This window comes from Rhinolophus hipposideros (genome assembly GCF_964194185.1).
Source record: "Rhinolophus hipposideros genome assembly, chromosome: 20".
Taxonomy (NCBI): domain Eukaryota; kingdom Metazoa; phylum Chordata; class Mammalia; order Chiroptera; family Rhinolophidae; genus Rhinolophus; species Rhinolophus hipposideros.
This window is the reverse complement of record NC_138066.1, coordinates 8,588,619-8,614,980: the sequence shown is the minus strand read 5'-3', so window position 1 is coordinate 8,614,980 and position 26,362 is coordinate 8,588,619. Positions and strand designations below refer to the sequence as shown.

At 43.9% G+C, this 26,362-nt stretch overlaps 1 protein-coding gene across 1 annotated transcript in view; it reads left to right on the top strand.

Moving 5' to 3' along the window:
* The window catches only part of GLP2R (glucagon like peptide 2 receptor), a gene marked incomplete at its 5' end in the record, with an annotated part of 65,583 nt that extends 41,072 nt beyond the window's left edge, over positions 1 to 24,511 (top strand). The window contains 4 exon segments of the mRNA XM_081027803.1: positions 5,414 to 5,502; positions 13,589 to 13,727; positions 20,934 to 20,975; positions 21,716 to 24,511. Of these exon segments, the coding sequence (XP_080883929.1) occupies positions 5,414 to 5,502; positions 13,589 to 13,727; positions 20,934 to 20,975; positions 21,716 to 22,051 (606 nt within the window). The 3' untranslated portion in view covers positions 22,052 to 24,511.
* Between the last annotated feature and the right edge of the window lie 1,851 nt (positions 24,512 to 26,362).

Sequence of the window (26,362 nt, the reverse complement as noted above, 5' to 3'; positions counted from 1 at the left end):
TTATTTGGGTCATGTTTCTTTCTTTCCTCATTTTGGCTGCTTCTCTGTGTTTGCTTCTATGTGTTAGGTAAATCTCCTGTGTCTCTCAGTCTTTGCAGGATTGCCTTATGTAGTAAGTGTCCTATGTGGTCCAATGTTGCAGTTGCTCTGATCACCTGTGCTGTGAGTTCTAGGAGTGTCCCTTGTGTGTGCTGTGTGTATTCTCCTGTTGTAGTTGAGTCTTGACTACTTTTGGCATGTGAGTGGGTGGATTGACTCTCAGGCTGACTGGTCATGAGGACTGGCTATGTCCACAGTATATGAGCTGCTGTGTGGGGCTCACTCCTCAGAGAGGGATTTGCCCTAGTGGGCTCTTGTGCTTGTTGAGACCACCCTTTCGGTGTGCCACTAGTAGGGCTATTCAGGCAGTACTCTGATGTGGTCTAAAGGTGGCCTCTGGGTGAGTTATTTCTGGTGCCTCTTGGAAGGGACTTCATGCAGGCTAATTTCAGCCTTGCTATAACTGGCCTGGGACTACCTAGTAGGAACTACAAAACTATATGTGGCTGGTTGTGCCTGTGCTGAACCTGGAGGTGTGTGGGAGTGGCCTGTGAACCGAGGCTGGCTGCCACCAGTATCAGGCCTGGGCAGCTTAGCAAAAGAACCCTAGGCCTGTTGCCACCTGCTGGCTGCTCTTAAGGCTCAGCTGCTGAAAGAGCCTCCTTAGGTGCACAGGCCAAGCTGGTTAACCTGGTGCTGACAGTGCCCCCAGCAATGTTGCCTGAGTTGGGTGGGATGGGGGAGTCAGTAGGGGTGAGACTGGGGGTTTTCACAAAGTTAGCACAGGCTCAGTTCTTGTGCCACTGCTGAGCCTGTGGCCACTTTGCAAAACACTCAGAGAACACAGTGGGCAGCCACCACTCACCTGGGGCCTGCAGATCCCCAAGAGCCATCCAAGAAAGGCCGCAGTGCAAGTAGTGGCTGATAGAAAGTTTCCCAGTATGCTGAGGCTTCCATAGTTTGCAGGGCCGGGCTGGTGGCCCACGGGCTGAGAGTACCCCAGTGATTCCAAACTAGCTGGGCGGGGCGGGGTCCCAGGGAGTTCACCCAGCCAATGCCGTCTCAGATTTGGCCTTGCGGGGGTAGGGCTCAACACAGGAAAGATCACATCCACCTGTAGGCTACATGTGAGGTAGGCTCCACATGTAGCCCTTGCCCTGAAGCCACAAACTCAGTCTTTCTCTGTGTGTCTCTGGCACCTCTTGAGTTGCTGCCCCTCTGCCAGAGCCCAGGGTAAGTGCTTGCACAATCTTTGTGCAGGCCCTTTAAGCGGATGTCTGGCTTTCCAGCCACCTTCTGTCTTACTGGGACTGACGGAATCCTTGCTGATTTTCACAGCCAGATGTTGTGAGTACTCCTCTTCCTGGCACAAGACTCCTGGGTTGGGGAATCTGGTGTGGGGCTGGGACCCCTCACTCTTCAGGGGTCACCTCCACCACCAAGGTGTCCCTCCCAGTGCTCAACCACTACCTGTGGGTTTGGGGTCAGCACATTTCGTGTCTCTGCCCCTCCCACCAGTCTCAATGTAGCCTTTTGTTTATATCCTTAGTTATAGGGATACTGTTCTGCTAGTCTTCAGATGATTCTAGAGGTTGATTGTTCTATAATTCAGTTGTGATTTTAATGTGGTCATAAGAGGTGGCAGGCATAGCGTTTATTTATTCCACCATCTTGACTTCTCCTCACCTTCATTAACCCTTATTGAATCTTCTCTGACAACCCCAGAACCTGACAAAGTTGAGAAATTAGTAAAATTAGTCTTCACTGGTTTTGTACCTTTGTAGGTCCTCTTCCTCACCAGGAACTCAGTGCATTTCTATTGCTTGGGTTTCCCAAGACATCTCCTCACTACATACCCACCTCCTCTGAAGAGTTACATTGGAAATTTCCCCATACCCTGGATTTTCCCACCTCATCAAAACTTATCTTTGCTGCATCTCATCGTCTGCTTTCCATGGTGAAAGTAAGTCAGATTATAGGTATTTATTGAATTCTTCATTTTAGTAAAAAAATGAATGAATGAGAGATAGAGAAAGAGCTCCTTCCCTTCTTTCCTAATCACTCCTTACCCTTCCAGCAGTGCTCTTGGGATAGAGTATTTTAACCCAGTGGAGTAGTTCTAAAGGTAGGTATTTTAGTCCACACAGCAGGTCAGAGGAGTTTGGGGATAGATGAACCCCCACCATACTGGCAATCACCTCTGCCAACCTGTAGGCACAGATCTGATCACAGGAGCTGGGGTACCAAAGAAGTGTCACCAAGAATATGACATCTGATAATGCCTTCTATACCATCTAGGGTGTAAAGGGAGCCATATATGTTTGGGGTTCTAAGCAACGCCCTCTGGTCTCAGAATCCAAGAGAAGTTGACTAGGTACTTGAAAAATTTCCTTATTCAACCCCTTTCCTGCTTGTGCACAAATGATGAATAGCACCATCGAAATATGATTGCTGACTTTTGTCTTCTGGGAAGCCTAAACAGGGCTCCGTGGTAAACCAGGCTGATGTTTCACTCCATGACAGTCAAGAAATGTTTCCTCCTAATGGCCCATTTGTTGACGCCTAGTTTCTACTGTTTGGTGTCTGGAAGACACAAAGAACAGCGAATCAACATGCTGTTTATTAGAACCCTTCATTTCTTAGGAGACAGCTCTGACTGAAATTAGTTGGTTGAAATATGTGCCTTTCTTCCTGTGAAGATTACTACGTAAGAAAAATACCCAAGTTCAACAAATCACTAAGCCAAGGACATAAGGTTTTCTCTTTGTGATGAAAAACAGATATCCCATTAAAAGGGATAAATTACTTGGTTACACTTGGTGTTTAAGTGTTCTGTTACTAAATATTCTTTGGCTGGGAATCTCTATCATTCCTGTTGGCTTGTGGATTGGATAAAAAGCCTCTTGCCTAAAACCCTAGCCTTTAATTTACGCATTGATTCTCCTGAGGCCACCAAGGCAAGTCATAACAGGTATATGTGTATTCTGCAGCTTGTGTTTCAATATGTAAAGGGTTTTGTTTCTGGACAGAAACATTAGCACTGTGTTGGCTTAATGTCTGTAGAGACTACTCCATTGTCATCTGATTGCTGCCTCTATCAGCTCTTTCTCCATTGCATAGAGGCATGCTTAAGTCTTTTTCATTTTAAAAACAATGGTGAAACCCTTTTCCATCCCGACAAATAAAAATGGGGAGACATTATTTCTATTCTGCATCCCTTGTCATCTACTGTTATGTCATTCTGCTTCATTTCTCAGCCAAGCCTCTTACACGTGGTCTGCACTGGCTGTCTCCCGTCTTTGGTGTTTCATTTATAAAACAAAGTACTGCAGTCTGGCTTGTGCTTCCTCCTGAATTGCAGCTTTTCTTGGTAGCTCCTTATTGCTAAATGCTGTCTTATTTTCTTAAATTTTGTGTAGCATTTAAACCTTCTTAAAATTCTTCCTGTCATGAACTACCAGGATACCATTTCCTTGTATTCACTCCAACTGCACTAACTACCCTTCCTCGATCTCCTGTGTTGTCTCTACTTCCTCCACCTTTCCCTTTGTTACAAGGTGGTTCTCTTAACCCTCTTTTTCTCCCTGTCTACACATTGTCCCTAGACAATCTTGCGTACTCCATTGGCCCCATGCTCTAACTAGGACTTCTCAGCTCAGGTGCAGAAATAAATAACTCTCTGCTTTGGGACATCTTTTGCGTCCAAAGTTGCTGGACTCCTCCCTTTTCTCTCTCCCATGCTCTTCCTCCTCCATGTGGTCACTCTCTTGATGAATGGCACTAACACACATTTGAGATCTACCGATAAACTTTGGGGTCATCTTTGAACCCCACATCCAACAAGTAACAAAAGTCATATGACTCAAATTCCTTAATGATTTTGAATCCATTTCCATCACTGACGTACGAGGGCTGTTGCTTTACTTCACTTCTTCATCATCCAACCCCAGGAACTCTGAAACTTGTCTCCCCTCCTCCAGTCTTGCCTTTATCCAAACCATCCTCCACACTCCTACTAAAATGACCTTTCTGAAATGCAGAGATACATATCTGATCAGGTCAATTGCCTGCTTAAAATCCATCACTGGTTCTCCATTGCGTTCAGAAGGTAACCCAAGCTCCTTAGTATGACCAGGAAAGGCACTGCAGGAAGTGGTCCTTCCTCAGTATCACTTCTCACAAGCCTTGTTCTCATTCTCCAACCCCTACCACACTTAACCACTCTCTCTTCTATCTCTCATGTTGGCTCATGAGGTAGCTGTCAAGATGTTGGCCAGGGCTGCAGCCATCTGAAGACTTGACTAGGGCTAGAAGATCAGTTTCCAAGGTGGCTCAGACACATGGCTGGCAAGTGGTGCTGGTTATTGGCAGAAGGATTCAATTCCCCGATGTGGATCTCTCGATAGGTTGCTTGAGTGTTCTCACAACATGGCAGTTGCCTTTCCCCAGAGTGAGCAATGGGAGAAAGTGGAAGAGGGGAGAGAGAGAGGGAGAAAGAAACAGATGGAAGCCATCTTTTTGAGGATCGATACTTAGAAGCCACATAGTATTACTTTCACCATATTTTTTTTTCATTAGAAGCAAATAATGAAATCTAGCTCACATTCTAGAGGGAAGGGGGAAATTAGCCTCTGCCTTTTGAAGGGAGAGATGTCAAAGACTTTGAAGACACATTTTAAAATTTCTACCAATGCTGACAATGAAGAGTTGAATTTTCCCAGTCCATGACCATTGTGGAAAGTAGTCTAGGAAGTGGAGAACATGTGCTTTCCAGTGAATTCCGTGGCGGCAACAGGACCTCAAGTTAGACACTAATAGGTTGGTGTTCTTTACTGAAGGGAGGTAGTGTGGCATTCTGTTTAAATGAAGGGAAGGTTGTAATCAGATAAATTTGGATTTAATTACCAGCTCAGTCACTAGCTGTGTAACCTTGAGAATTGTACTTGTCTCCTCTGCGCCTCTGTTTTCTCATTGTATTGTGGCATAAAAATGGTGTGGTTTCTTCAGAGGGTTGTCGTGAGGATTAAATAAAATAATGTACGGAAAGCTAGCCCAATGCCTGGTATGGTAAGTACCCAATGAAAGTTAGTAATAATAATGTAAAAGTCCATCTGCCTTTCCCAGATGACAGTAGTGATGAACATTTCTGAGGCAGGAGAATAAACTAAAGGACATTTCCGGATCCTTTCCAGGCTTTCAGTTGAAATGGCCTTAGGGAGAGTGGGGGTCACTACAAGCACTTACTACCTGACTGGCTGACTGCCAAATCACCCCTGGTTTACATGGACAAGGATCTGATGGTGAGGCCCAGGGTGACCTCGATATTCATTGCCATATGGACTCTATCACTTACCCATATCTGCTCTTTTTCAAGGTCAATTTCTTCATCTTCCTGAAAATTCTCAAGCTTCTCATTTCTAAGCTCAAAGCCCATCAAATGTGCTTCAGAGATTATAAATACAGGTGAGTGGTCTGAGGTCAGTACCCAATAGTTAAAGATTGTTTTGACCCTTTCTAGTTGTTCTGGCTAATGTCCTGGGAAGGGGAGAATAAGTTGCATTAGTATGTTTATTTCTTAAGACAAGGGTATCAGGGAGAGTCCCTCTGAAGGAGGGTCATAGGATCAAGTAGAGCTTTTGCCAATGGTGAGGACCTTCTGGCCCCACGAAGATAAAGTAAGTGGTGAGTAATCAAGGGCACACACATTCCCCCAGGAGGAAACTAAAATGCTCCTAAGAATGAGTGGTTTACAGGGAAAGGAAAGAGCCATGTGCAAGAAGTGAGATAGTTGCCTTCCTTTGGGAGGAATTTGAGAAACAAAAAATAAAAGACATATTCATAACTCAGAAGAGAATATTTGGTATTTTTGACACCTTGAAAGATGAGACCACAAACTTTTGGAGTCCAAGGAAATACATTCTTCTCACTGTCATCCTTTCTTTGTGACTTGCCTTCGCTGTGTCCATCTTGCTTTCCAGTGACAATAACCCCAGTTCACACCATCAGATTATAAGTCTTTATGGAGATGTGCAATTCTGTAAATACAAATGAACTAATGAATGAACAGATGAATCAATGAATGACATAAATGGATCCCTCTTTCCTTTTTCAGTTAGTCTTTGTAATCTGTGGGATTCTTCTTGTAATCTGTGTTTTCTTCAGCAGGCTCTTGGTAAAGGAGTGTTTTAACCCAAAAGAGTAGCTCTAAGGGTAGACCTTTGAGTCCACATGGCAGGACAGAGGCAGGGGTGTGAGTGAGAATAGTTTTAGCTCTGTTTCTCACTCTCTCTAAGGCCAGACCCAGGGGCCTGACCCAGGCGTGCTGGGAAGGTAGTTTTTCCATTATCTGACTAACGTTTAATGAATACCTACAATATGCCCGACATTGTGCTTGGAACAAAAGGTAAATGTGATGTGGGCCCTGTCTGCAAGAGCCACACATTCTAACTCGCCAGGGACTGGGATGCTGGTGTGGAAGGCAAGTTAGGAAGGCTGATGCTGGCCATGACCCCAGGCTCACCGACTGACCCTGGGCAAGTTGATTGGCCTTTCTGGGCCTGTTTTCTGATGTGTCAAGTAGGAGTGCCCCACCAGACTCACCTCCTGCTTGTTATGAGGATAAAAGGAGGTCACCGATACAGGTGTCCCAATCTAATCAGATGTGGTGAGTGATATTTGCCCAGGTTCCAGACCCCAAATTTTATCTACTTAAAACCCTCGCTCCCTCCAGGAAGTCAGACGGATGAAATGCACGGTTCATGACTGGGTAAAAATATACTGTAGTTGGCCCAAATATTTTGCAAATATCCCTAGCCATGGGCCGTGTGGGCTGGCCTAGATCACAAGGAGCCTCGCTGTCTTCCATGTGGCCTGTGATCGAGCCCCCAAGTGGCTGACAGTTTCTTAGGCCCTGTTTCCAAGGCTTCGCCTCTCTTACCACTTTCTGAGGGTAGAGGTCCACGGCCAAGAATAGAGCTGCTGTAGTCTACCCTGTGTGAGTCTGTTCTGGAAGTGCTGTCCTCTCACTAACCAGATGTGGGGGAAACCCAGGTACCCTGGAAACCCAGCAGAGAACAGCACACTCAGAAGACAGAAACAGGAGGCAGACAAATGACAAGGCACCACTATCCATGCAGACTGAGAGCTTAAACCCTTTTACTTTGGGCCCCCAAAGCCCACCATGTACCACTTGGTCTCCCAATGCTCCAGACCCACAGCAGCTCTTATAATAGCTTTCCATCCTGGCCACTCCTAAGCATCTCCTGACAGCCAGGCAAAAGCACAAACTGGTGAGCCCTCCACTGGGTATCCTGACTCAGGGTAAGGGATGGAGCCCTACCACGTGAACTACTTACAAGTCAAAATCTCCAGGAGATTCTGATACACAGCCAGAGTAGGAGACCACTAGAATAGATGCTCTAGAGAATAAGGTATGGAATTTTCTGGTGAGGCCATGGAAAATGTGTTTCTAAACAGCCTTTAATCCATTTTCCAAGGGATAACTTTTGATTTATCCAAGATAGTAATCGCTTCTCGGCCTTTTGGCTAAGATCAAGTGATTTATCCAAGATAGTGGTTTCCAAACTTTTCTGGTCATACATTTCTATCAATAAAGAAATTTTGAGACGGACGCTCATCATATGTACACATGGTCTGTTGAACAAATATATACATTATAACATACACCAAAAAACAGAAAATTATACAGTACAGATACAAATAATATATGTAGAACTTCTACCTTTTTATAATATTTTCTTCCAATACAAATGGATCACCGTGCATAGCCCCGGAGCGTGTGTGCACACCCCAGTGATCTGGGGAAGAGTAAATCAAGATACTGGGGAAACCCTCATGGCCGAGCAATGGTTTAAGATGGCTATTTAGGGGAGAAAAAGAGTAACCTGCCTGACATACACAATGTGTCTGAAAACTTCTTTTTCCTTTCCCCCATATTTGTATGAGGAATAGCTTGAAAAGAGAAACCTGGGCACATGCTTACCTGGCTGCCTCCCAGGCTGAGACCCCTCATCTTGGCGAGTTCGCCACCACCTGGGGACTGTATTGGGGAACGCTGAGTGTTCCAAAGTGGCTGAGACTTTGAAGGTCTGACTGATGCCAGCTTACCTCACAAGAGACTAATGTATAAACCAGACTAGACAAGTATTCATTCTTAGAGACTGGAAGGTGTGGGTGGGGCGGGGGCTCCTTCTAGTAACTTCAGTCCTCATAAGGTTGACGCCAGATGATCCAGAAATACAAAGTGGTCACCAGAATGTTGTTGGGGATCACGTTGTCAAGTAGAGTGACTGGTGATGAAGGATCCTTGACAGTGGCCTAAGAAACCACCACTGTCCTGTGGTGCCACCTGCCTGGTGAGTGAGGGAGGTTCATTTTCCAGAGTCTCCACAGGTAGGGCTGGATAAGTACTGAGAACTTCCTGCTCCTTTGTGGTACTTACTGCCATTTTAGTTGGCCATCTGCTTTCCATTTACTGACTGTGGGGACAGAGTCCCAGAGAGCAGTTTCCAGGCTCTGGGGCCTCAGGTGGGGAGGTGCTGGCTTGGGTAGTAAATGACCATCAACTGTGATTGGCTGGCCAGTTAGCCAATTGGCTGCTGATTTAACTGCGGGGCTGTGTTGATTGGTTGGTTGGTTGGTAGGCAGAGACGTGAATAGCAGATTGCAGATCTGAGGCTACTCCTGCGTGTGTCTCCCCACGCCACCAGAGAGAATACAGTGGTATGACTCCCCTATCTATGGCTCCGTGGGTGTTCCTTTCTGACCTAGCCATGTCCTGTGTTCTTATGTGGGGAGCAGGACCAGAGGCCCCGCAGGCCACCCCGCACGACACTGACTCTTTCTCCATGCAGAGTACAACACAATTGATTTGCTAGTGCTTATTAATTAGCAAAACATCAGGGCCTTGTTTCTCAGAACACACCCAGGCCACCTTATTTTACTCCTTGGTGAGTCCTACAGCAGCGATGAGTGCACTTGCCCATTTTTCTCTCCAAGCAGTGCAACCTCCCTTATTTCCAAGTTCTGGAGGGCTGCTTCCCGTCACCTCCATGGGTCATCAGCACCCCCAGCTCACACTGTGCCCTTCCACATTGGGAGGGTCTCCTCTTCCACACACCCCTCCATGTTTGTTTTCCATTAGAACCCTCTGCTAGGGTAAGGAGGAGGGGACAATGGATCTAGTGCCTTTTTGTCCAAACTCTGGTAAGAACAGGCATGTCTCCAACTTTCCCAGATTTTGAGAACTTTCAGAACATAGCTCTCAAGATTTGGTCCCCTTCCAAGAGTCTATTTTAGGAAAGTTTAAATTAAGCATATTTAGGCCTTGCCAAAAAGGCAAGTAGCTAGGAACTGGAGAACCTTTTGTAGTCCTAGCCCTCGCCCCTGGGCTTCCACCACTGAAGAGGAACAAACTGTCACCGGACCATCTGTCTGGCCTGGAGAGGGACAGCTGGCCAAGCTTGAGGGAGAGCAATGGCCCTGGAATGCGATTGACACCGCAGACCCTCAGCGTGGATGGAGCTCTGTGTTCTTTGTGGTTCTAGCACCAAGGCGGCTCACTTGCTCTAGATAAAAGGTCTTAACTGTCCATGCAATGTGTGGAGCAGAGCTCTTAATGAATTTATAAAGGCAAATCATTTCTTAACATGCTAAACCCAGAGCTCTTTCCGAAAGGACTTTCTGATTCTGGGCAAACAAAGATGAAAATGTCACAATTGAGAGAAAAATTGATCAAAATCATTGAGATTGTAAACAATTTGAGGGCAGGGATGGCTTCTTTAAAAATAGGAATAGCTAAATTTTAGTGATCATTTATCATGTATCAGATATCATTTATTCTGTGAGTTTGCCACATGTTATTTCATTCTTACAATGACACTGCCAGGTATTATTATCAATAACACTTTATTATTTCAATATTTTATATTATATTATTAGTAGTATAATCCTCATTTTTACATATAAAGATGTTAAATAGTTTGCCCAAGGTCACATTGCTAGCAATTGGCAGTGCTGGAATTTAAATCTAGGCCCCAGATACTGTCCCTGCTGGGATTTGTGTTGAGACCCCAGGTACTCTACTTCCTTTGACCCCAGCTCCTTCTCTCCCACTGTACTTCCTCATGTGGCCAGAACAGGTGCTCAATAAATATTTGTTGAATAGCTAAACGACTGCAATAAACTCAGCCATTTAAATAAACAAATGATTATAAATGAAAAATACGTGTAAACACAGTTCATAAGAGTAAACTGATATAGATATTTATGGATATTAATCTGAACAGGGACACAAATAGTACTTTGTCCAAGGAGAAGGTAGAATGAGGTGAAGAGTTGGCAGTCCCTTCTGACATCCATACTAAGAGTTGATAGTTACTAAAATGGCCCCAAACTTCATTAAAAAGGTGGTCATTCTTTAAAAAATCATCCCATGCTAAATGTGGGCTCTTGGGTTGGATCCTGGAATGTGAAAAGTACTATAGTGGAAGAACTGGTAAAATTTGAATAAAGTCTGGAGTATAATCACGTACAATATCGGTTTTTCAGTTTTGACGTATGTACCCTTGTTATGTAAGAGTTTAACACTAGGGGAAATGGAGCAAAGGATGTCTGGGAACTCTGTACTATCTTGGTCCTTTTGTACAGATCTAAAATTATTCTGAAGTAAACAGTTGATTTCAAAAACATAATGCCAATTAATTCAGACTCAACTCTTATATTTAAGACAAATTTTGCAAGAGCTGGGCAGAAGCAACACTGTAATAACTTGACAAGATTTTATTTTTGTTTCTTTTTTGCAGGGAGAAAGAGTCACCCGAGAAAATAATTTTTAGGGACTCTGGGAACTTAACGATAAACATTACATGTAATAGGAATAGCTTAATCCTTTATATATTTATTAAAATGGTTTGGAATTTTTTAAAAAAAATGGTTTGGAATTAGTCAACTTACCATCACCCCTGGCCACGCTTTCCTTGCCTGTTTTGTTGCTATGTGCATTTGAAAGTAATATCTGCATTCCTTTTAAGATGTTCTGCAAGTCATACTGGTCAGTTACACAGACTAATCTTCCTTTTTCTCAAGTTCAGTGAAATCTCACGGAATAGTAATAATAGTAACAGCTAACAACATCTGCACAGGACCTTGTGGTTTGCAAAGAACATTCACATATTCTTGTTTGAGTTTTGCATAGTGAATCTGTTGTGAAATGTCTCTTGACATTAATGCTTAAAAGTGTTAGAAAGTTTTTTAATCCCTAGCCATTGACATGCTGTAGTCTTGAATAGAGCTTTGGCTAGGGACAGACTTTGGATGCACTAAGTTGAAAACCGTGTGTAACTGTCAAAATGGGGGGCTTGAGTTCTTTAGCCACTGATTCAGATTTGCTTTTGTTAAATGATAGTTTTTTTAACCATTATCTGGATGGATTTTGTATTCATTATATTCTAGCTTGTAATTTGTATAAATTTACCATCCGTTGTCACTAAAAAAGAGTTTGTGATACCAATAATAATAATAATAATAAAAATAATAGTAATAATGCCATAGCAAGGCCCCAAGAATAAGTTGATGGTAAGACACGGGTCACATGTAAGAATGTAAGTATGTTTCCTTAAAATCCAGATAACTCAGAGCAAGCGTCACAATCTCAAATACTTGCAAGGGCCCAGCCAGCTGGTTGGGAGTTGGAGAACGCATGTTCCCTCTAGAGGGACCTCCACCATCAGGCTGTAGCCGACTATTGCCAAGCAAGAATTTGGACCCAGTGTTGCCAGATCTCCCCATTGTTTAAAAGAAGCTGGAAATCTGGACATCTTTACTCAAAATTGCCTAATCGTTTAAAAATGGCTCCAATAACAAAAATCACTTCCTAGCATAAGCAGAACATGTTTGCGGGTCAAATACAACTCAGGTCGCCACTTTGCAACCTCTGAGCTAGAGGATTTCAAAACACTTCTGGAAATTAAAACAACAATACAAAAACCCTCTTGAAATAGCCTCTCCTTGGCCTCTCTTTGACGGTCAAGGCCTTGGGACACACCGCAACCCACATGCCCAGGTGGAGTCCCTCCTTCGTGGTAACTCCTGCTCAGCTTTTACTGGCTTTGGGTTCTGTTAGGACACAAAGGTGAGGAGTTTTGTTTCCTTGGTAACATTGCATTAGAATGGCTCTCACAGACATAGGATTCATAGTAAGCGTTGCTTTTTCTTGGATAGTGTTAAACCGTCCTGAAGACACTAGTGATGACCCTGCATGTTTCTGCATCTCTCATTCCGTGGCGTTTTGGAGAAACCTCTTAGTCTGTCTCTTTAAGAAAGTGACTTGGGCTAAAAAAATCATTACAATTAAGCTCTTTTTTCCCCAATGTGTATAAAACAGTAGCTTTGTTTGTGCCCTGAATATGAATCAGCATTGCTAATATAGGTATTAGGTTGGTGCAAAAGTAGCTGTGTTTTTTGCAATTATTTTTAACCTTTTAAACCACACTTTTGCACTAGATTAGGTTAAAACTAATAGTTTTAAATCAAGAAGCAGCTCAATGGTAAAGAGCAGTTGTTCCCAAATATGGCTACTTATCAGAATCTCAGGAGGAATTCCTTAAAAATTCACTTTCCTGGGACCCAGGCTTCAGAGGTTTTAATTCAGAGGGTCATCACTGGGCCTCAGGAGGGTGTGTGTGTGTGTGTGTGTGTGTGTGTATGTATGTATGTATGAAAGTATGTATATAAAGCTCTGTAAGGAACTCTAATAGTCAAATAGTCAGCCATGTTTGGGAACCACCAGATGTGATATGGGATTTTGGGCCCCAGCTGTGTGCTTTCACGTGGGTCGTGTAAAGGAATGTCTGTCTTTTTTGTGTATAGTGTGTACAACCGGGAGCTTCCACGCAATATTTTTTATGAGGAGCATCAGTTTCTGATTTCCTGCAGCCCTCGCCATCACCAGGGTTGAGGGATAGCACAGGGCTGATAGTGAAACCTTGCATGGAGTGTGCAGGGCCTGTGTGGAAGTCAGAAGCCTCACTTACAGGCAGGAATTTGCCACTTTGTGGCTGTGTCACCCTGGGCAAGCTATTTTTTCCCCCTTCTCAGACTCAGTAAAGCACTGACATTGGAAGTCCTGAATAAAGAAAGACATAGAGGCACCTGCTAACTAGATAATAGGACATTTGTCAAATGTGGTAAAGGTGTAGTGTCCCAGGGTGACAGCACTGTGCATGGAAATCTATCCATCAAGCAAAATGTTAAAATCTGGTGGGTATATCATAATCTATATGGGGAAATTCATTCATTCACTCACTCATTCATGTTTTCTGAGCATCTGTCACAAGCCAGGTATTGGGATCCATCGAGAACAAGACCATACTGACCCATAAGGCATTCATGTGTAGCCAAAGAAGCAAACTGGAAAATCAACTATTTATTAAGGTAGTAAGACCTACAATAAAGACATGCATAGAAGAGGAGGAAATGTTGCCTATTCTCAAAGTGGCCCTCCTGACAGTTATTTGGTTGTCATTTTCAGATTGGCAAAATCTACGCTGGTTCTCATCCCTTTATTGGGTGTTCACGAGATTCTCTTCTCTTTCATCACTGATGATCAAGTTCAAGGACTTTCAAAACTTATTCGACTCTTCATTCAGTTGACTCTGAGCTCCTTCCATGTAAGTAAGCATCTGAACCGTGATGCTTTGGCTTTTGAAGAAAATACAATGCCTTTGATCCAAAGAGGATCAAAATTGAGAAAGCCCACAGATGGAAATAGAATTTGTAGGCTTTATCAGTGAGGCTCTTTGGCATTAGAACATTATGTAGACAGAAGTGTTGTCTTGATCCTGCCAGCATGACATAGTGACTAAGAAGGGGAAAGTGGTCTGTAGGCTGGGCTATAATAGTTGGTGTGACTCATGATCATATTAACTGAATGGCAACATAAAGCCTTTTATTAAGTGTCTATTTTTGCTGGGTTCTCTGCAGAGCATTGTGCAAAATGAAGGCTATGTGTGCCTCAGGTGACATGTTTAGAACACAATGCAACTTGAGTAGGGACTAATGAGTCAAGACCAGGAGGCTCTTGAACCTTGACAGATGTGTGGGGGCTGAAACAAGAAACAGGAGGCCAGCTGTGGTTAATTCACCTAGGTATTCTGATTATCCATTGCTTGAATTGTTATTTATTATTCAGTAGCTCAAAATGACAACAATTTTTATTATTTCTCATGATTCTGGGGATCAGAAATCCAGATAGGACATAGCAAGAATGGCTCAGCTCTGCTACATGTGATGCTTGCTGGGCTCCAACTTTCAAGATGACTTCTCCACCCATATGGTTGGTGCCTAAGCTGGAAAGGCTCAAATGGCGGGGGCTGGCTGGAGTGGATTTATTTGGGTCAAATGTCTGGGGCTTCATTTCTCACTGTCAACTACATTCCTCAGTTCCATAGAGGCTTAAGGCATCTCACTCACTGCACGTTCTCTTCCCATGGCCTCTTTAGCATGAACTTCTTACATGGCAGTTCAGGGCTCCCAAGAGCACAAAAGCAGGAGCTTCCAGGCCTTCTAAATGCCCAGGCCTGGAACTCGCACAAGGATACTACTACCTCTGCATTCTATTATTTAAAGTAAGTCACAGACCCAGCCTGGATTAAAGGGGAGGAGAGTGCACGAGGGCATGAAAACTGGGAGGCATGACTCATTAGCAAAGACCATTAATGCAAAAGACTACCACAAACAGTGTGGATGCAGCAAAGATTCCACAGAGTCATAATCTTGGAATTAATAATCTTAAAATGCTACTATTGGAACAGGATTTCCAGAATGAAGAGAGGAGCTTGGCAAAACCTCTCTGCAAAAAGCAACGATAACATTTGACAAAATTGTCAATACCATCTATTTCAGGACCCTGGAAATCAACCAAAGGCCTGCAAAAGTGAGAAGAGTTTATTCATGAAAAATTACTGAACCTCAGTAAGAATAGTGGGAGTTTGTATTGTATGTTTTTCCCGAGACTGTTCTTGTCCTCCAACGCCTTTTCCATCAGTGAAAACCTTCTAGTGAAAACTAGCAGCTTCACTGCAGAAAGGGACTGAGTTGATATAAGATCAGAAAGCAGAAAAAGCCCAGACCCCGGGCATTGTCAGGTACAGTAGGCATCTTAGTGGCAAAGGAACACGGAAAGACAATGTCACAGCCAGAAGTTGTGATCCTAATTGGGGCAGAGAGGCCCAATATCAGACCGAGGGGGCAGAATGAATATGGAAACAGGTCATTGAGATTATCCAGTCTGAGAAACAGAATAAAAACAAAGAATGAAGAAAAATAACAGGGATTCAGAGATTTGTGGAATGCCATCAAGGAAATCAACATACACATATGACAGTTTCAGAAGGAGAAGGGAGATAGGAAGGGGTTAAAAAAAATCATTTGGAGAAATAGTGGTTGCAGACTCCCCAAATTTGATGAAAAACATTAATTTACACATCCAGGAACCTCAATGAGCTCCAAATAGGAAAAAACAGAGATTCACATCTAGAAACATTAAACTGTTGGGAGGCAAACACAAAGAGAAAAATCCTAAAAGCAGCAAGAGAAAAATGACTCATTACATATGGGAACCGAGAACACAATTAACATCTGATATGATCAGAAACAATGGAGGACAGAAAACGGTAGGACATAATCAAAAAGTGGTATGACATAATCAAAATTGGTATGACGTAATCAAACTGCTGAAAAAATTCAATCAAGGATTCTATAGTCAGCAAGATTATGTTTCAAGATTAAGGCGAAATAAAGACATACATAAACAAGGTCTAAGAAAATTCATTGCTAGCAAACTTCCGTAAGAGAAGTATCGAAGGAAACCCATCAGGATGGAAGACAATGACAGCAGTCAATAACTCAAATCCACATGAAGAAATAAAAAACACTAGAAAAGGTAAACATATAGGTAAATATGAAAGGTATAAATGTATATATTTTCTCTTTCCTTCAACTGATTTTAAAGACATAAAATATCATGAACTGTATGGTTATTATTATTATTATTATTATTATTATAAGCTGTATTATATAAAGATCTAATATATTATGACAATAATAGCATAAAAGAGCAAGGAAAAAATAGACCTGTATTAAAGGAAAGTTTCCATATTTTACCAGAATTGTTATACAAATATGAACTAGATTGTGGTAAATTAAGATGCATGTTATAATCTCTGGAACAAACACTAAGAAAATAACTCAAAAAAATATAGTAAGAATACCAGCAGAGGAATTAAAATGGTACGCTACAAAAATATCTGTTTACTCCCAAACACTTTTAGTCTCGTTGAATCCTCATATTATCACTCTGAGGGAGAAGTTATTACACCATTTTAAAGATGAAGAAACTGAGAGAAGAGAACTTGCGTAACTAATAAGTGCCAGAGGTGAGATTTGTATGCAAAGGTTAAGCCCTTGCTTGTAACCACTATGTCATCGTGCCCCTCAAGTGCCCTGTGAAGGTCAGAACTGGGAGTCACCAAGTTCCCAAGTTCCTTAAAGCCACTGCCACCAGACAGGTTCAGGTGCTGCAATTCTGTGGACAGAGTAGGGACAGTGAGCCTGTCCACTGCACAGTCACCAAAGGTCAAGGCAATAGAGCCGGAGGTGTGGTCTGGGCAGTTGGACAATGGCTCTCTTTTGCTCTTGTTAGAGCTGAATTGTGTGTGGCTTTGAACTGAGACAGAGAACCAATCAGTAACTTATTTTTTCATTATAAAACCATGTTAAATTTACGTCAATCTTTTGGAGGATTTCAAAAGCTAAGGTTTAGTAATTTGGGTTTCCTATGTTATTTGGTCTTAATCTTTAAAAGATAATCCCACATTAGAAAACAACAACAAAAAGTTGCAGCTGCTATGTCAGTAGTATTTGGTGGCCTTTTTTTCCCTGAGGACCTAACTCGTTACGTGAGCCCTTAATCAGCTGATGTCATACACCCAAAGTCAGCCAAGGATCAGACACTCATGTGGAGCTATTTGGGACCGATTTCTGAGAAGGAATTCTAGCCTATCATACTCCTCTGATGTTTTGGTCATCTATTCCCTTGTAGCAAATTACCCCAAAACTTTATGGCTTAAAGCAGTAACCATGTCATTATGTTTAATGGTTCTGTGAGCTGTGCTATCTGGACTCAGTGGGGCGGTCCTTTTGATACATGTAATTTTTGGCTGGGGCTGCAAACATCTGAAGGCACGATTGGGCTGGACCATCCAAGATGGCTCATTCACATGGCTATTGACTGAGCTCAGCTGTGGCTATCAGTTAGAGAGCCTCGGTTCTCATCCATGTGGCTTCTCCATTTATTTTTGAGCATTTTCCAGCACAGCAGCTGGACTCTTGGAGCATCCCAAGTACAAATGTTCTAAGAGGGAGAAATAGAAACTTCCAACCTCCTTGAGGCGTAGGCTCAGAAGTCCCAGAATGTTACTTCTACCATATTGTATTGATAGAAGGAGTCACAAGGTCATCCCAGATTCAAGGGGAAAATACGGCCCACCTCTTGATGTGAGGAGTAACATATGCCTACAGGGAGGGAAGGAGTCATTGGGGCCATCTCTGGAGACTAGCTAGCACGCTGACTCATTTAGTCCTACAGCCAGACAGCTCTGCTCACCACCATGCAACGCTGAGAAATGTGAGCAATCGGAGAGTCTGCAGACTGAGCCAGAAAACATGCTTAGAGGGACATACTTGTGCATGGCCAGCGGCCTCCCACCTTTTGAATACCCCTGCACGGTTCCCCTCCATCCCACCAGGCAGAGGTGAGAGCGTGAATGGGCAGATGTGTAGGTGCACATTTGGTGGGTCATATTTTAGTGAATCAGCAGGGATCAACATTAGATCTAGCAACTTTCTTTTCTTGCTGATTGGGGGGGGCAGTCCTTCACTCTTCTCAGAGCTTATTGCTTAGTGATTTCCTCCAGCTCCCTGCAATCAAGGGATTTCTGGAGAGACTGCCAAGTGGTGCCGGTATGTGTTCTGTAGGACCTCTCCCTTCACACATGCTTTATCTAGAATGAGAGTTAACCAGACTCCAGGATATTCCTTAAACAGTGAACCAAGAACCTGAGGCAGTGAAAGATTTATTTGTGATGTGGAATCCTATTTTTGCTAACTCATTTATGAGAATTCTGGCAAGCTCTAAGCCACCCTTCTAATATTATGTGCTCAGAGGCAAATAGTACTGGCCCTGCCAACTCTACAACACACCTGTGAACCCCCAATGAGACTGCATGTGTGAAAATAATCAACAGGTACCACCATGCCTCTGTTAGGAGCTATAGCGTTGGAATAGCTAGTTGCATGAGAGAAGGAAAATTCCGTATTGGTGAAGAGAATCCAAGCATTTGATTTATGTGGTAATAGCCAGCCTGGAGACCTCCGGCTTCTATAAGGAAGAGTATAAAAGTCTTCCTCCAGGGCACCATTTTAGAATTCATTTTCAATGTCATCATTTTTCCCAGTACTGAACCTCCCTTACCAGCAATAGGGGTGAGAGAAATATTATTAAGAGAAATGAGAGCGTCAGCTTGCGCTGTGACCTTCACCCTTTAGTTGGAACGTGTTTTTTTCCTTGTGAGTTCTGGCATTTTATGAGATTCTTCCCATAAACACTCGCGTACTTGAGTCCTGTTCACATATCCAGCTTCACTGTATTACATACACACCCTAAGTCCCACAGACCCTCATATCACAGGGAAAGCCATGGCACGCAGGTTATCACGTGTGACTGTTTAACAAATCAGGAAGTGTGGGAGTCTGGCAAAACAGTGGAAACAAACATTAACTGAAGCATATGTGGTTCCAGACCTCTGCCAGTTAAGCAGTAAATCCAGAAAACATTTCCAACATCAAGAGATGATCCCTTTATTGACACTTTCCCAACACTGATACTTTGTAATTGAAAATGCCATTTAAAGGTGGCCTATAGTTTTCATTGCAACCCTTGTATCCACAATTCTAAATAACTAGGACAAGAACAGAAAGAAACTGTCCTGTCATATTTTAGAAGTGATCTGACATTGTTTAAGGCAAGACTCTTTTAGTTGTAAGTGACAGAAACCCAACTCATTCATTCATTCACTCACTCATTTATTCATTCAACAAATATTGTTGAGCTCCTATAATGTGCCAGGCATTTGTTTAAGGTGCTGGGGATATGGCAGTGAAAGACTAAATAAAAATGCTAGTCTTGTTTGAGGGTGGGAGGAGAGGGATAGATAAGAACCAAGTTGACAAATAAATAATATAATTCTGGTGTTGTGAAAAATACAGAGTACTGTGATAGTGATTGGAATAGCCACCCAAAATTGAGTAGTTAGGAAAGACCTTTCTTTCAGGTGATATTTGAACTAAGACTTGAATTTTGAGGAGCAGAGATTTGAAGGAAGAATTGTTCAGAAAACAAAAAGTGTGAAGGGACTAAAGGAAGAAATCAGCTGTTTCCAATATGGCTCCCAATGATCTTGGTCTCCCAGTATACAAGGCTGTGTGGAGTCCCCTCTCACACTGAATAAGGTTGACCTGTGTTACCATTAAAGAATTGTGAACATGAAGGGATGTCACTTTTGAGGGCCTTGCTCCCTTGGATACCCCCGCTCTGGGGGAAGCCAGCAGCCATGTCATGAGGCTACTCAAGCAACTCTATGGCGGCCTCCTACCAACAACCAGCACCAACTTGCCAGCCCTATGAGCCATGATTGTGGAAGCAAGTCAAGCCTTCAGGTGACTGAAGTTCCAACCAACATCCGGACAGCAACCTGAAAAATGACCCTAAGCCACAATACCCATCTAAGCCACTGCCAGTCTTGGGCCATAGGAAGTCTGTGAGATGATAAATGTTTATTGCATTGGTCCTCTAGGTTATACAGCAACAGATAACTCATACATGAGGTTGAGATGCCGGAGGAAGCCACGAATATATAGAATCGTGGTACAAGATGAAGTCAGCGACGCAGACACAGAGCCCAGATCCCCTGAGTGCCTCCTGTGGTTAAATTTTATTTTAATCTAAGTATGATGACAAATGACTGGTGTGAAATTATCTACCTTTTCAAAAGAAATAGTTTGATAAGTGGTGTTTATTATCTCACATAAACGAAAATTTTAGGATCATGCACACTTAGCTGAATGCAGGTACTCAAACAATATCAGAATTCTGTCTCTCACCATCTCCAGCCTCAGCTTTTCTCTCTTTTAGATTCATCCTCAGACAGGCTCTCTCCATGGAACTGGGGAGATGCCCAGAAGTATCTCCAGACTTACTTTAACTCTAAACCTGGCAAATGCAAGAAAGAAAGTGTGACCTCTCTTCTTTCCTAGTGAAAAGAATTCAGATTGGCCCTACTTGGGCCACATGACCATTTGGATTGATTATTGGGGTTATGGCCATCCTAGATCATGGGGACCACTGCCAGGAGCCTAGAGAGTAAGAGAGGGTCAGTTTCCAAAAGGAAAGAATGCAAGCGAGGAAAAAATACATTAGCCAATGCCCACTATGGACAAGTAGAAATAGGACAGTGGCCTTGCACAGTTTTTGTATAGCTGATTGAATGATATAGGGTCTTTGGGATTTAATCATCATTGACCTATGAGCACCTAAGCAAACACCTAGGCTGATAAGCATGGTGGGTGTCAAAATTAGAAGAGACCTCATGGAAATCCAAGTGAACCAGTATTGCTAACTCTAGTTAGTGCAAGCAGTGTGGTTGCCTGCCTTTCCTGGGAGCTACTAGGATCAGGGCAGGACTTTGGACTTTGCAAGTCACTCTCAGACACATTTTATACTGAGTCAAACTTCATGCCAACTCTTCCTTTCGTTGCAGGGACTACTTGTGGCCTTGCAGTATTGCTTTGCCAATGGAGAGGTACGTTTGCTGCCATTCTAGCTATTTGTGGGGCTGGGCTGGTGTCCTACTGCCCCCAGAAGTTTCTGTGTATGTGGGGGAGTGTGCAGTGACTGGCATGCATTGGGACAAATCTGGACTGTGAACTTCCAGTGGACAGAGCAGGAGGCAGCTTAGACGAATGGGAAAAGGAGGGGGATGAGTGTAAGAAAGCTCAGAACCCAACCCTGGCCCCGCTGGAGACATGCTGAGAGTGTTAGCGTGATGGAACAAGCTTGAAGTTTGGAGTCCAAACATTAGGATTCAAGCTGTGACTCACCCACTAAGGAGCTCTGAGTTAGTGAGGTCTCTATGACTCAGTTTCTTCATCTGTAAAATGGGAATAATAACCTTACCTACCTTCTACTGTTGCTCTGGGCATGCTGAGCTCATGGTAAAGTCCTAATATGTGGTAACTATGATTATTTTTACTGTTAATATTATAGCATAGCCCCAATCAGCTCTCTGCTCCTCTGGAAAGAGGCTTGAAATGGGCAGGGGCAGAGGCCAAAACAGTTTTCCTCTGACCTTAGGAGCTAGTGAAATGACCTCACAGTGTCACTACCATTTCCTATGCTCACATGTATTTGCTTCTCTTTATCTATCCAGTTACAAAGTAAGTTTCCCAGAGGTGGCACAGAGAAGCCACTCAATAAATTTGCTGAGCGGACCCATACCCAAATGAATCTGAGACAGTAACCTGCCCTCTTCTCACCTGGCAGGTGAAGGCCGAGCTGCGGAAGCACTGGGTCCGTTTCCTGCTAGCCCACCACTTGGGCTGCAGAGCCTGGGTCCTTGAAAAGAACATCCGATTCCTGGGGAAATGTCCCAAGAAGCTTTCCAAAGGAAACAGCACCAGGACACTGCAGAAGCCGCGACGTGCACCTAGCAGTGGGCAGATCCTGCAGCTGTCCATGCAGAGCCTTGGGGCGCTGGGCACCCGACCCCACCAGGGCCATACAGCCTGGCCCTGGGGCAGCAGCCTGTCTGAGAGCAGCGAGGGAGACTTCACACTGGCCCACACCATGGAGGAGATTCTCGAGGAGAGTGAAATCTAGGCAAGACGCTCTCGCTCTGGCTCTGCTCCTTGGGGACTCCTGAGACGAGTGTGGGAGAAGGAGGCCAAGCCAGATGGATGTTATAGGGTCAAGTCATTACTCTCCCCGTGCACCAGGCCCACTCTGACGTGAAGTCTATCTTGAGGTTCTTCATGCTGTGTATGAAAGAGGCTGCGTAAACACTCACCACTTCTGCCTGCCATTGTCATCCTAATAACCCCCACCGGTGTGTTTTCAAGAATGACCACCAGCCTTTAGGGTTGGCCCCAAATTCAAGTGAATGGAGCCCCAAGATACAGGAAGATGTCTGCTATGAAACAGAGGCCAGTATCTCTTCCTTTACCCTACACAGCATAAGGTTTCCATCCGAAGCTGGGTTAAGGGTGTAAAAGGACCACCTGGGAAGGGTTTTAAATGCAGAATTCAACTCATGGTGGAGATTCTAAGAGATTTCGTCTGGGACAATGACCAGTGCTGGGAGTTGTGTAACAAGCATCCCAGGTAATTCTGATGCAAGGGCAGGTGTGCTGGAGCTAGAAGTCCCCCTGAGCTGGCCAATGGTGGGGTGAGGGTGATGGTGTTCTGCAGTCAGCCATCCAGCTGTGACAGGCCTGCCCTCCTCCGACAGTGTGGAACCCCACACTGCCCACCAGAACCCCACGCCTTTCATTCTTCTCTCTTCTTCTCTTGTCCAGTCTTTCCTCCCTCTTTCCATCTCAATTCTTCATCCATGGTCAGCAGAAGTTCTCTTTGATCTGTAACAGTCCCATCCTTCCTCTGAGGTTTGGCCCCAGCTCCCAGGGCTCCTCTGAAAGTCACCATTGGTCCTTTCCTCTCCTTTCTGGCTCCGCCTGCTTTTCTGAGCTTGGCTTCTTTAAGCCTTGCTCGCCCTCGCATTCTCTGCCATTTTTGGTTGGCCATTGACACATGGGTGGCTGCACCTCCTGCTCTGGGAGGTTTGTCCACTACCCTCCCTGACCCTAGTACCCCCTGTAAGAATTCTACTCCCCTGTGGAAATGCATGCTGAACGCTGGAAGGGCCTAGGTAAAGTGATAGGATGTGGCTAATTCTGGACATGCTGAGGGACATACTAAGATGGCCAGGCCTGTGGGACCCATTTTGCCGATGGGGAATCTGAGCTGTGCTCCAGCCCCTGAGTGGAGGGTGCTTCTGGAGGCTGAAGGGGACCCAGGCAATCAGGGTCAGGCTCAGTGGCTAAACTATAAGGCAAGAGGCTGAAAGAAGATCAAGGGAGGAACATCCTATGGAAAGAGGGTGTTAATGCCCAGGAGTGTCGCTTGTTTCGTGTGTAAAACGTATGTGTATGTGTATGTGGATGTGGATGGGGTATGTTGCCATAGAACAAAATACTGCCTTATATTGGGGGGGGATGATATGATACTTCACAAGTAGCTTTGCCAGATTTAGCAAACAAAAATACCTGATGCTGAATTCTATTTGAATTCCAGATAAACAAATAACCTTGTTGTATAAGTCTAGCCCATGGGACAGTACTTTATGTATAATTCAGTTTTAATTGTACATCCTGGATTTTACCTGGCAACCTTATTTTCAAGGATACTTTGCAGTAGGACTGGGACTAGAAGCAAGTAAAGGAGCAAAATTTAAGAGAGTACTAAAAAAACCCCTCAATTGTCAAGATCAGTAATATTTTAATGTAATATTTTTAAAAATGAAATCTGTAATCTACGGCCCACGGGCCATTTATACAAATAATGTTTTATTTGGAACTGGGGCTGGGATGAGGGTGAGGCAAGTGAGGCCAGCTCACGCGAGTGCTTGGTCTGATCATGGCTTTATGTAACATTTTCGTACTTTGCTCATTATGAACTTTTTAATATTAATTTTTATTCTTAAACTATTGCACTAAAATATTATTTATTTTGATTACAGAGGTTTTTCCATGCCCCCTACCTTTTACATTTTGCCTCTGAGGCAAGTGCCCTTTTGGTTCTCGCTGTAGGCCTGCCTCTGCTTTACAAAAGGAGAGACTGAAGCAAAGGAATTAGGCAAGTGCAGAATGAAGCAAAGGCGTATTTGTTGGTGTCCAGATTCTCCATAATTCAATCATTAAATCATACGTCCTTCTAATGTTGCCTTTCTGCAAATGTCCCTGATTTTTCTCATCAGCCTATCAGCATCTAGAAAGCTGAGGCTACGTCATATTCCCAACTGGTACCCAGCACAGCTGGTTCAGAGTAGGTGCTCAGTACATAGGCATGGAATGAGACAAGACAGAAATGTCTCAGCAGCATTAGATGCTGTCATGGGACAGTTATCCAGGACCCTGTCATTAACAGGAGAAGGAAGCTTTTTTATTTTCACAGCATTTGTAAATATGTACTTCTGCCCTCACTCCACAAACAGAGTGGCACGCGCACACGGCTGGCTCTTGTCCTGCCAATGATTAAAATAAAAATTTATTTAATTTGATTTGTATGTTGTTGATTTCACATTTGTTTCTCACTGGAGCTGAAGGTTTCTCATGCCCAGCAGAATTTGGTGCGTTGTTTCTGGCACTAAGGGACCTATTGGTGAATCTGTAGGGGCCACCTCCTGGGGATGCTAAGAAATATTTAAGGGACATTTTACAAGATGCTGGGGTCTCGCGAGAGCAGTTGGCAATAGGGGCTAAGGCAGTTTGGCTTATTGTTCTTGATGAGATCTGTTTATACTCTTGAGTTGACATGTACATGAGGAAGCAGAATTCAGAGGTGAAGTGACTTCCCAAAGTCTCCATAGTAGACATCTGTTTTTTTTAATTCACCCTTCTTATAGTAGTAGCACCCAAATTTTCCCCTTGGAAACCACACATCTCCTACTCTCAGTCCATAAAGTCTGAGTTGTCCCAACTCTGTCCTCAGCCCCAAGGATGGACATGAAAATTTGTTTGGCCAATCAGAGTATGACACTCTCCTGGCGCCAAATATTGGGTCAGGGATGGGCATGTAACCAATCAGAGCCAATTAGAGTCAATCCTGGGACTTTGGCTAGGACTCACAACAGGAAGGTGTTTCTCTTTTCTGCCGAAATTAGAACCACGAAGTCAGCATGGATCTGCTGGTGGCCATCTTGCCAGCGTGGGGAAAAGCCTGCCTGAGAATGGAGCCAGCACAGCAGAAAGCAGACCCGGGAGATGGAGAAAGAGCCCTGAGACACCATTGGGGTCCATGGACTGAGCCAGACCTCAAACTAGTGCTACTCCTGGAATTTGCATGAGTCAATACATTTTTATTTGTGCAGTAACAATTCATATTGGGTCTTCTAGCCCTTGCGTCTGGAAAGGTCTTCATGACATAGCTCATCACCACCTCTACCTCTTTCTCTTCTCTTCAGTTAAGTTGGACTTTACACTGCTCCTGGGTTCTCTAAGCATCTGCCCCACAGAGTGGCCTAGAGCTGTATGGAGCCCCAGCCCAGGAAGCCTTGTCACCCCAAGCTAACCTAAGATGTGCTCATTAGATTACCACTCTTCTGCCCAGTAGAAGATCCTGTGACCCCAGTATGTCTCTCATTGAAACACAGACCCACAAGGTTATTATGCAGCATTTATCCTTTTTATCCAATGACAGGGATGCTCTGACCTCAGAGTGCAGTGAAAAGCCCCCAACTTCACATCCTAACCAACCAGATTCACTCGTGGAGGGTGGTGGGTGGGGTGGAGAAGGTTCTATCCTGAGACCACCCTGGGCTGGACCCAGGGTCCTTCTTCTCCTCCTGAGTTGGCTCCTCGGTGGCCAGATCCTCAGCTCTGGCTGAGTTGATACCAGATACCAGAGCGGTGCCTTGGGCAGGTGATTCTAATAACAACTCTCCTCCCAGAACCACTGGACCAGATGCTGTATAGGCCCCTCTCCCTTCCAGCTCCAGCATTGTGGGATCCCAGAATTCTGTATCCTGTTATGTCCAGGTCAAAATTGTGAGGCAGCCTGGTGCAAGCAAAGGGACTCTGGTTTAAGTACCAAATCCTATTCTCTCTTTGTGGTCTCAGTGTCTCCATCTATACTATGGGGATAATAGAACCTCTGTCAATGAAATAATGCCGAGCATCTAGCAGGATGTCTGACTTATAGGAAATGCTCCATATCTAAGTGTTAGAATTACTTTCAAGTTCACATAAAGAGCAGTACTTTATGGTGGTGTTGATTGTGCCATCGATTTGGCGAAAGCTTGTAGGGGGATTACCCCCAATACCAGCAAGAGGAGACACTCCTGCTTCAAGGGATTGCACATAGGTTGGTTAAGTGTCCAGGACATCTACATTTTTTTTTTTGACCTTATCTTGGAAC